The sequence below is a fragment of the Astyanax mexicanus genome, chromosome 10, assembly GCF_023375975.1.
Source record: "Astyanax mexicanus isolate ESR-SI-001 chromosome 10, AstMex3_surface, whole genome shotgun sequence".
NCBI lineage: Eukaryota > Metazoa > Chordata > Actinopteri > Characiformes > Acestrorhamphidae > Astyanax > Astyanax mexicanus.
Genome location: NC_064417.1, coordinates 28,947,063 through 28,959,250, shown reverse-complemented (window position 1 = coordinate 28,959,250; position 12,188 = coordinate 28,947,063). Strand labels below are relative to the sequence as shown.

Genomic DNA, 12,188 nt, shown 5'->3' with positions numbered 1-12,188 from the left:
GGGTATCCAGTGTTTAGAAATTGGCCTCCTGTAGCCATTTCGCACACCTGCTCCCATTTATTACTGATTGTTCCTTTAATTATGGCTGTCAACGGTAACACATTAATGGCTGCTAGTCATCTGGAAACTTTAATACAATTTTAATACAATTTAATATATACATTTTTTTTTTAGTGCAAATGAATAAAGTTGTGCCGCAGCCTTCTTAAGCAATTCACTCATTTTTCAGAGTCTAGTGACGTGTTAGTGTTGTAAATATAGTTTCACTACTGCTCAGAAGTTTAGAAAGTAGATTTCATTTTGCTACTTTTTTACTTAAATATGGATTAAACCTCTCTCCTCTTATATGCCTGGGTGCGCACACACATTATTGTGGTTAATAAAATTATCCTTTTAAATATATCTTTAATAATATAAAGTCAATGTAAAACTAATGCTTTTATTTACAGTCTTAAGCTTTGCAAACAAGAAAAAGACTCTGGGCCCTAGTTTAGCATTCTAGAGTTGAGCTGTCAACCGTGCATGTACTAATTTTCTTAATTCATCATGGGTGTGTTTTGGGCATGACATAAAATATAAACCAATCAACAGATCACTCGCCATTCCCTGTAAAAGTCAGGTGTGCTCTGACTTTGGCGGATTGTTATTTTAATGGCGCAGCGCTTCTGTGCATTTCAGCAGAGGAACTGACCTGCTCGTTCACACTGTAAAGGTGTGTGAGCAGATCATTTACAGGAAGGGCATTGTTTTTTATTTGGTATTCTGTTAATTTACAGATTGGGTTTGTGCACTGCTGTGTGTTCTTGTATGTGTGTAACAAGTTAGGGTGTACCTGTGTAGCTAAGATAGGAATTGATGGCTGACGGTTGACTGTTGTCAGGGTTTTAATCAGTCAGTGGCCAAGATAAAAACACCCCAGAAATTTACTTCATCTCCATCTCCAAAGATATATTCCTAAACTCTGTCATTATTTTCTAGGCGCAGGTGCAAGACATGAAAATAGACTGTTGGTGGGGTGTAAGATAGCAATGAGCATCATGACATACCTTGTGCAGGGTGTAAGATAGGGCCCAATTACACTTTTGGATAAATGCACTCTAGCAATAATGCTGTAGGCTGGGGCCCTCTAGTGCTCTATTGGTTCCATTACAAAACTCATAAAAGGTCTGTGTGTTGATTGCATGATTTATTAGTTACAGAAATACTTATGAAAGACATAAAAGAAAAAATATATGATATTAAAGCACAATTCTAAGAACAGAAAGAAAAAAAGAAATTCAAACAATATTTCATTAGAAACTTAGAAACGACTGTTGTTTCTATTAGAAAATAGAAACAACAAACCTGCAGCTCAGCTACAAACAGTTAACGTGTGAACAGTCATTCATATACAGCAGATTTTTGTTGTGGAAATGGCTTCACTGAGTTAGTTTATCATAAGTAAAGGGGGTAAATTTGACTTTGGTGAAAACATTCTCCTTCAGCACTCTTCTCCTCATCTTATCAGAGAAAGCAGCGAAGTCGAACTCTTTATCATCATCATCATCATCATCCTGCAGAAAAAAAAAAATACAGACCAGAACTGAAATGAGATGAACCGATAGGGGGCAGTATAACCTCAGTAATCAGATTATAACAGGGCGTACTCTAATCTGAAAATGAATACAGTATATTATTAAAATCAGTTACTGAATTTAATGTATTTTATTATATGTTATGTTACGGGTCAAATTGGGTCAAATCAAAGCATTTTTTCAATATGTAACTCCTTCTGCTTGCCTTAATTAGTGTACAACATATAACCCCCTGCAATAAACAAAAACTAAAACCGAATTCAATGTTATGTTTTAATGTTTTGTAAAGCTATTATGTCTAATACGTTGGTCTTTCAGATGTAGTAAAGTTTGAACATGTCTTTTTTTTTTTTTTTGAAAATTGAGTGATTATCCTGATTGAACCATTACCTGTTAGTGGTAAGGAACACCACTGCACTAAATATTGATAGAATAATTAGCAATGTAGTTAACAATAAAATATTCACACTGCTTGTTTGTATTTCTTTGAATAAATATTGGTTTGGATAATTATTATTATATTATTTTGAATATTAATTGGATAATTAAACATGCACCGGATTGAATTGACCCAGGAACGCCATTGCAGTTCATGACAAATGAACATAACAGGAGGGTTATATGATTTAAATCACAGTTTAATTTGGTATTTTGTGTATATCTATTATTATTTTTATTATTATTATTATTATTATTATTATTATTATTATTGTTATTATTGTTATTATTATTATTATTATTATTATTATTATTATTATTATTATTATTATTATTATTATTATTATTATTATTATTATTATTTGTATCTTCAGCTCTGTTCCAACCACTTAACCATTCAAATGCTTAAATGAATGTTTTAGGTTCCATAGAACAGGTTCTGACCTGATTTCTAGTTAGGAAATTGTTGTTATTTCATTTATGTGACATCATGATTTTAATCTTAAAATATTTACAGTCATGTGCCCACAATAAGAAACAAACATGAATTAGCCGCTCACTGAATTAATCTGATTCAATTTTGAAATTGGTCTCAATATTCAGAAATTTGTCTGGGTTCTTATGGACTAAAATTACACTATATACAGTGGTGTGAAAAAGTGTTTTTTTTTTCTGTGTCATGAGGGCACAAAAAATACTCCTTATGCGATTTGAAATGCACAAAAGGTATGTACGTATTCTCTTAATTAATTATGGGTGTGTTTAAGGTAACAGCAACTTTATTTTATTTTTTTATTCTGTTTATTGTTGAGCTTAAATGTCGGCTTTGTGCTCTGCAGCGTGCATGGCGCATCTATAGGAATAGATTTTGAAGATTGACCTTTGTCTAGGTTCATTTCAGTCAGTGGCGCACCTGTGTTTTCATTTCCAGACCACCACACCCATCAGTGTAGATATATTCCTAAACTCCAGCCTTATTTTAACGGCTCGGGCGCAAGACTTGAAAATAGACTGTTGACGGTGTGTAAGATTGCAACGTGTCTTTCACAGGGTGTACGATGGGTGCCCTCTGTTTCACTCTAAATGACACTCTAATCTGTTGATGGCATTGGTACTCTTTTGGCATTCTATAATTATTTAAGTGTAATACATTTATAAAGACTTAGTAGATAAAGAAAGTAATTTATCTGCTTATATTAAATGTCATTTAAAGTGTCTCAATACAAAAAAAAAAACAATTCATAGAATAATTACTATTACTTGCTGTTTAGGGTGAATCATAAGCTTAGCTTTAAACAGTTTATCAGTGGTCAGGTTAATTAGTGAAATAGGAACTTACCTGGCTTTGTAGAATCTCTGGGAGATTGTGGAGGACAGAAGGAGATGTTTCACCTTGGAATTCAATGGGAAGAAAATGTGTTATAAGTTGAATAAACTGAAGAAATTCATAAACTGCAGATATTTTGTTCTTTTGAATGAACTCACCACTGCAGATCCCTCTCCTCCAGCTCCAGCAGGCCTGAATGACATTGCAGAAAAAGCTCAAACCCAGAGCCAGAGCCAAGATAACAACCAGCGCAGATCTGTGATCTACTAGAAAAGAAGAGCCACCATATAAAACTGTGTTATAAACAGAGGTGGGAAAAAGTACTGAAAAATGTAATTAAGTAAAAGTACCTTTGCTTTGCTACAATTCTACTCAAGTAAAAGTAAAAGTACCTATCTAAAAATCTACTCGAGTAAAAGTAAAAAAGTATTCAATTTAAAATGTACTTTAAGTAAAAGTTACATAGTTACATTTATTTATTTGATGTAAAAAAGTACTAATCATAAATTAAATAATTTGGACCTTTCAGGCAGTATTTGTTCAGACAACCCCATAAAACATTTTCAAGAACAAGTGGTATAGGTTTCTATGATCCATTTTTTTTTTACTGTTAAAAAGTGATGGTCATGTAGGTGACTATAAACCGTATTTTAATAGTTTTACAGTTCATTATTATTTTTTAACTTGCCATTGCTATGCTTTAACTGCTATTTACATTTCTTTAACATCCAAGCAGATTGTTTAATGTTCCAGATAAAAACATAAGGAATTATTATAAAGCATGTTCGGTGCATGCGCAGTGCCGTAAAGAAGCACATATCGATGGGTAACATAACTCGACAGAACACGGGTTCCCCCGAGCCGCGTGCACAGACCCCAAGCTACACAGCGTCTCTCCCGCTAACCGTATTAAACACTACATAGAGAATTTCAGCTGCTCTGCCATAGAGAACAAAACTCATTTTTTTTTATTTCAGACGATTTTTTTTCCCCAGCATTTTATTTTTTACTCAGTAACAGGGAATTTTCCAATGTAGCAAAGTAAATTACTTGTGCCAAAATGTACTTGAGTAAAAGTAAAATTACCTATTTTAAAAACTACTTTAAAAATTACAAATTACTCATAAAATCTACTCAATTACAGTAATGTGAGTAAATGTAATTAGTTGCGTTCCACCTCTGATTATAAACCTGTAGGAAAATATAAATCTTGTGATATTTTTGTAGCACACAGAAAATCCATTTACGTAAGTCCACAGTTGTCCCGTTCCCGATGATGATCCTCCCACAGGTCTCCACAGCGCAGTAGTAAGTTGCAGCATGGTGGTTGTTGGGGATGTTGGGGGAGAAGTTGTACACACTGCTGTGTTTAGAGGAGCTGATCTCACACTGACGGCTGCTGCTGCTGCTGCTGTTGTGATGAGTGAAGATGATTTCAGGAAAGGATGATCCTGCAGCAGATCTGATCCAGAACACTCTCAGTTCTGCTGATCTGATCTCAGAGAGAACCGTACACTGAAGATTCACTGCTTCTCCTGGAGGAACCGACTGCAGTGCTGGAGTTTGGAGAACTGAGATGTTGGAATGATCTGTTCAATAAAACATAGACAGCATAAAATATTAATTTGATCATCTACAGTATACCAAATTTTACATGTTTGTGTCACACACAGATCTAAGGATCCTTTTCCTCGATAAACAAATCTAAAAAGAAATTAACGTTTAAACAATTTCTCTCATTTGCTTTATTTGGATCTCATTTTATATTATTAGGACTTTCTGTAACACTTTACTAAAAGGGTACATTAATTAACAGTACATACTATGAAATATTTCTACTAATTATTCACTGACAGTAATTAAGACATTATCAATCATTATTAATGTATCTAATCTCTTAATTCACTATTAGTTACACATTTTTGGGCATTTACATTTTGTAATGTTTAATAAAGCCGTAATTAATGTTAATTCATAATTAGTCAAAATATTACTCAACTATTTAACAGTGTTTATTACTGTTAATAAATGTACTATTGAGAGGTGTTACCAGATTTTTATGTAAACTTTTGATAAGTGTATGGAGCAAATTTGCATTGAAAATTCAGCATATATATACAGCTCTGGAAAAAATAAGAGTGCTCTTAAAAATATGATTTAACCAAATTGAAAACCTCTGGAATATAATCAAGAGGAAGATGGATGATCACAAACCATCAAACCAAACTGCTTGAATTCTTTTGCCCCAAGAGTGGCATAAAGTTATCCAAAAGCAGTGTGTAAGACTGGTGAAGGAGAACATGCCAAGATGCATGAAAACTTTGATTAAAAAACAGGGTTATGCCACTAAATATAGATTTCTCTCCTTAAACTCTTAAAACTTTAAGAATATTAACTTGTTTTCTTTGCATTATTTGAGGTTTTAAACATTTTTCATTTTCTGCAAATAAAGTTGATAAATGACAATATTTTATTATGAATTTGGGAGAAATGTTGTTCGTAGTTTATAGAATAAAACAACAATGTTTATTTTACTCAAACATAAACCTATAAATAGCAAAATCAGAGAAACTGATTCAGAAACTGAAGTGGTCTCTGATTTTTTTCCAGAGCTCTATATACTGCAACATACATGTATCTATTTCTCTCTCTCTCTTTTTACAGAAGTAAAAAAAAACTTTTAACTTTCAAAGAAAGTCAGCATAAATATATATATAAAAATGTAAATGCATCATAATAAGGTATTATTAATGGAATTATCAATATTTACTTATTAGTGAATGTAATAAATGTGAATTAAAAACATTTAATGATTAGACTTTTTTCTGCGTTTCTAACTGTACAACTATTTTAAATATCTGTTTTATTCTGTAATAGATAGATAGATAAAAACCATGTATTTACCTGACACAGCTAAGAAGATTCCAGTAGAAAAGTTCACAGAATTCTCGCTAATCGATCCACAGAAGTACATTCCTTCATCTTCTTTCTGAACCTGTTTAATACTGAGAGAAACCCCACCGCCAACTTTCTTCAACTCAAATCCTGATTTAGACTCGATAAACTGATTTAGAAGCGAAGCGTTCTTTTCCCCGAGCTTATATCCCACTTCCTGTGGTTTGTGCTCCAGTCTGTGCTTAAACCAGTATGCAGTTTTAGACTTATCTATAAGTGCAGATGTGCAGTTTAGAGTAACCGATTCTCCAACTTTAACTGAGACAATCGACGGTTCTGTATTTCCTACAGTTTCAGCAGAACCTAAAACATCACATTAAGTTCAGTGTTAATAAATAAGAAATATGGACAAGACTTAAGGCTTTACAATTTACAGTATTTAAGAAAACTTACATATTTTGTAGAGGAACAAAATAACAATCACTGCTGACGTCATGATCTAATCTGGAATGTGCTCATCACAGTGACCAGCTGAAGGAAAGCACACTAAAGGAAGTGATGAACTAAAGCACTCATCTGTATTTGCTGGTTTAGGGCTTGGGCTAAACCTCATTGGCTGTTAAAATCACATGGTTCTTTCTTATTGGATTATTTACTTTTAACTATATTTGGCCATCAAAAGACGCCTGGTCTTTTCGGCATCAGTTTCATATACATTATATGGCAGTAAGGCTTTCAAGAAGCACTAAGAAAGAAATTAATTAAATAAAATATATATTAAAAAACACATTTAAAGACACTGTTAAAGAAGATCCACTGCAAGATTGGTTTACTGCATATATTAATAATAACTCAGTGATAGTAACTCTCACACCCCAGCCCTGGTGTTTCTTGTTTTCTTACTTTCTTTGTACCTTCTGGTTCTGTTCTGTTTCTGTCTTTTCCCCAGCCTGTTTCTTTTCTTCCCCCATGTGCTCTTTAAGGAACCTAGCACTGTTTTTTGTTTACACCAGTCTCATTTTATAACCCTGCTCCCTTGTTACCTTCCCCAGGTGTTCCTAGTCTCCCTGTGTATATAGAGGCCCTTTGTTTCAGTCTTCCTTTTCTGGTCTTTTGTAAACTTTGTGTGCTTTATGTACTTTGGTCAGATCCGTGAGTGTTTTGTTTGTGTGTTTCTTGTTTTCTTGTCTTTGTAATTGAGTTTTCTTACCCCTATTTAATTCGTTTTATGATACCTTTCCCACATTTGCTTTCTGTTTAGTGTTTTGGTTGACTTTTTGGTATTTGAAATCTGGCAGTTCTTCATATTGGACCAAAATTTCCTAATAAATGGAGCAATTATAAATGCTTTAGAATTATATGTAATATTGGAATAAAATCTGTTTAGATTGACTCCCATGAAAAGATGTTTTATTTTCCTCCACCCTTTAAAGTTGCTATTTTGAACATATAACCAGCAACGGAGCATCTGAACATTTTATATGTACATTGTGTTTCATTATTCCAATGTTTATATCATTAGCCCCTGTTTTAAATTAATTTACCTATAATAAATTAAAGCATCACAACATATCATTTTTGAAGTGAATGGCTGACCTTAAAATAATATCTGTAATTGTTTATTAACTTTTGTAAAATCAATTTTGTGCGTCATTGTAATTGCTAAGTGAATTGACTATTGACTTTAAAATAAGGATCCTTTGTAAAGGGTTTTTTAAAGTTTTTGTAAAGGAGTATATTAATGGTTATTAATTAGGTTACAAACCATTAATAAGCAGCTCCAACCCATAAATAGAAAGAGCAACAGTAGCCTTTCATGTACCGAATAGTGATTCAACATTTATGTAAATAACTTTATTTATTGAATTATAATAACACATTAAATGACTAAACTGACTTTCTACATTATTTTACTAGATATGTTAAAAAAGTCATTGTCACTGTTGATCTTTCTATTTATGTGTTGATTAAGTGCTTATTAATGCTTTTAAAGTATTTACAACTTTTTTACTAATTTCTAGCCTTTTCTCTGTTATAAACTATTTATACACCCTTTATAGAGGAAGCTTATTTTTAAGTGGTACCAAATGATTTATACTAAATATCTACCTACCAAATGTAACTGGAAAATAATATAAACAAAAAGAGGCATACACTTTTGGAAATGACCATGGCATATGTATCAGTGAAAACAAAAAGACAAAATTAACCTTTAAATATCAATTTTATTAGAATTTTGCATTAGCATACAAATATGAAGCATAACAGAGATCAGCAAACACAAAGATTTAACATGAGTATTATAAATGAAATAAGCATTTTAAATTTCTTGCCCTACAAGATGCAGTACATTATTAACACTGAGCTCCTTTATTAGAATACAGAATTGCATTTGAACTCAATTTAAATTCTATGTACTTATACCTAAGCTACATTTATCAGTAAAGTCTAAATAATGAACACAGTGTTTATCTACAGATCAGTCTGGGGAAATGCTCTCTGCATCAGGCCTTCAGATTCAGCTTGGTGCCCTGTCACATCTCTACGCTTAGAGCCCCTGAATGGTGCTCCATATCAGATACCATCAGTGTGAGCTCAGGCCTGCCTTTAACCACATCTAAAGAATCCTACTGACCACAACACCCCTCATATCACCTCTCCAAGAGTCCTCCACGTCTCACAACCAACTGAACCTGCTTTTATCGTTCCCCGGTTTAAACCACAGCGGGGGTCTAAGAGAACCGCAGAACACTGTTGTAGATCTGTTGTAGATCTGTTGTAGATCCGCAGTTTGTGAGAAATCACATCAACCAGACACAAATAAAGAGGTTAAAGATGCTAAAGCTGAACTAAGTGAAGACTCTTGCTGGAGCTCATCTGAAATATTTAGAATAGCAGCAAAAATACATGAAAATAAAACATTTAGCCAGAGTGGTGATTCTATAATTTTAATAAATCAGAGCCTTTAAGCCTCAGCATACTTTTTTGTGGAGGCCACATTTGATTGGCTTTAGCAACTAATTTGATGTAATCACATGTATTTCTCGAGTGAAAGTATAGATACAAGGGTTTAAAATATGTTTTTACTCAAGTAAAACTGTAAAAGTTCTGTTTTTAAAACTACTTAAAGCATAAAAGCACAAACAATGCAGGGGGGAAAGCTATAGCTATAGTTATAGTGCACTACCCCCCTCCCCAAAATACATTTTTCTAAAAGCCATAATGATTATAATGTTATATTATATAGAGTATTATAAATGTTAATGTTGAAAATTTTGGGATGAACAAGGCTCCCCTGTATCAGCTGCATATATGCCCATTAAAAATGATGTATTTTAGTACAATGAAAATATATTAAAGAAGCTTAGTTAGGACGTTTCAAGAGCTTGAGTTTTCTTGAACTCTCTTGATCTTACTATCTTACTATACTGCATATTTCTGCTATGTTCTTGCTGGATTGTGATGTGGCATGATGTGCAGGTGAGATGGATTGCATATATACCAATAGAGTGTCGAAAAGCAATATGTTTATACTTCACATTCAAATACAATCAAATTTACTCTAGATCTGGATGGAGAGATTAATCTAGATAGTGTTAATTAACAAGAGTATTAACAAGGAGCAGAAAGTACAGATTAGTGAGTGAAAATGTGAACAGTTGAAGTGAAAAGTCTGATGGCTGAAAAATAATTACTCTAGTAAAGTACAGATAACCAAAATTTCTACTTAAGTAAGGGAAAATAGTATATTTACTTCATTAGTAGATTCTCTCCACTCCTGAATTTCAGTGATAGCGCAAATTTATTTCAAAATATTTATTTTCTGCTGAAAAGAAAAATAAATGGATGCTCGGCTCCTCTAAAGGCCGCAGCATAGTTCTGGTGGGGGGTTGTTCGCTGCCTATGTGACACGATTGTGAGAAAAACTGAGAGCTGCTGATTTCACGCAGGGGCTTCGCTCACCAGGCTACACCCGATACATTACAGGTAGCCATATGCACTTTTACAAACATGCAAGTGTGCATACTTTCTGCAGTTCCATATGAACATTTGCATATGCTCCACAACCACACATCTCTTTTTAATGACCAATCACAGGTGTTGTCTCTAAGTGTCTTCATCCACAGAGTTTTTCCAACAATTATATCACATCATTGGTTGCTGAAGCTAAGTGAGCATTGTCTCTGCTAGAAGTGTTCCCACAGCTTTATAGACGCTGAACTCCAAATAATTATATTATTTATTTCATGATTTTGTTAGTTTTTAATTTAAAATATACATTTTGATGTATATTTTGGACTAAAATTAAAGGACTGTGCTGTTTATCAGGGAAAGTATCAGAAAAATTAAATTAAGTATTTACATAATTGAGATTTAGATGCCAGACACACCATTGTTATGTGGTGAGATATAATTAATCATATTAAAAATCTCCTGTCACGGGTTTCTAATGTATTATTTTTAATTGATTTCTTTCTTTTATTTTTTTTTTACCTCTTATTGTTATTTATTATTATTTATTCATGTAATTACCTCACTGTCTGTTTTATTCCTTTCTGCTATAATTTCACATGTATATTAGACTCAGCATGTTTACCATTTACATTATTATTATCTACTGTCTGGTTGTTTGCAAAGCATATGTAACACTATAAATATAATAACTGTTATTAATATTATGAAGATCATTTAGATTCTAAAAATATGATTAGGACCCAAACTATTGCACACAGGTTACAGATTTGTTACTTTCATTTTAAATATATTTTTAGCAGATAAAGAAATATACAAACTTTACAATAAGGGTCACAAATAACAAAACTTCAAAAATTCAATTGTTCAATTTTTAAGTCATTAATAATTAACACTAATAAATACACAATTAATCATTATTAAATGTTTGTAAAAATAATAATTAAGTGAGACATTAGTTAACACATGTAGTAATTGTTTTTATGTCTTATTATGTGTTAATTAATAATTAGCTGAGACATTCTGATCAAAGTCATTAATGAATTATTAATTAATGTACCCTTTGTTAATTAATGTTTATAAAAAATAATAGTGCTAGTCGGGACACGAACACATGTTGCTGTATTTCTATTACTAAAATATTTTGTTTATCCATCTGGCTTCTCTGGTTGTCAGAGATCAACTTCTAAAAATAAAACAAGAATCAAAAACTACTTTTTACTTTAATTGTTTGGGGTGTATTTTCTGGAGGACTCTGTAAAAGTGCTCAGCACACGTTTATGTGAAGGTAAGCGAGCTACCGATGTGATCGCTGAGCAGCGGTGGAGCTTCTCACTTGAGAGTAGATGATGTCCTCAGGATGTTCTTTCTTCTCTCTGCTGTTTCTGGGCTTCTTCTCTTTGAACTGAACTGAAGCGTAATTCATCCCAGCGGCATCATGGGTCTGGTGGAATGGAGATACAGAGTTAATGGGTTTAGAGAATTCTACTTTAGAACTTTGCGTCATATTTTGCAGCATTTTTCTTAATGGTAGTACCTGATTGGTTGGTTTCTCTTCCACTGTACTTTGCTGATTTTTACCTGAAAAAAAACAAAACAGTAACAATAATAAGCTTATCGAATTATTATTATTTGTCACACAAACAGTGATACAAAGTACAGATAACATACAAAGAAAGCTAAAATAAAGCCCTGTAATTAATAATAAGTAAGTAACCAATAATACAATTTGTACTAAAATAAGCTTAATAGCTAAAGCCTGTAAAATATTTCAGAATAATATAGTTAGACTCTAAAATGATATTGAACTTTGTATTTTAGTTTGTAACAAATAAAATATGTACTGACACTGTCAATACTTAGAATAATTAATATTATTTTACATAAAAAATAAATTTGAATTAAATAAACAATAATTTCAATTCCTAATCTACATTTCAAACAGAACTAACCATTATTTAAGCACACAGTTAAACTCATGT

General features: G+C 32.5%; 1 protein-coding gene across 5 annotated transcripts in view; it reads right to left on the bottom strand.

Annotated features, from left to right (window-relative positions):
• Positions 1 to 12,188, bottom strand: part of LOC111197366 (uncharacterized) — a 125,185-nt gene that overhangs the window by 74,646 nt on the left and 38,351 nt on the right. Inside the window, exons 2-3 of one of the 5 annotated variants that reach the window (XM_049484294.1) lie at positions 6,244 to 6,597; positions 4,587 to 4,928 (exon numbers count right to left, since the gene is read on the bottom strand). The exons of the other annotated variants lie outside the window; for them this stretch is intronic. Coding sequence (XP_049340251.1) covers positions 4,587 to 4,928; positions 6,244 to 6,597 — 696 coding nt within the window. The remainder of the gene's footprint in view (positions 1 to 4,586; positions 4,929 to 6,243; positions 6,598 to 12,188) is intronic. 5 annotated transcript variants of the gene reach the window in all.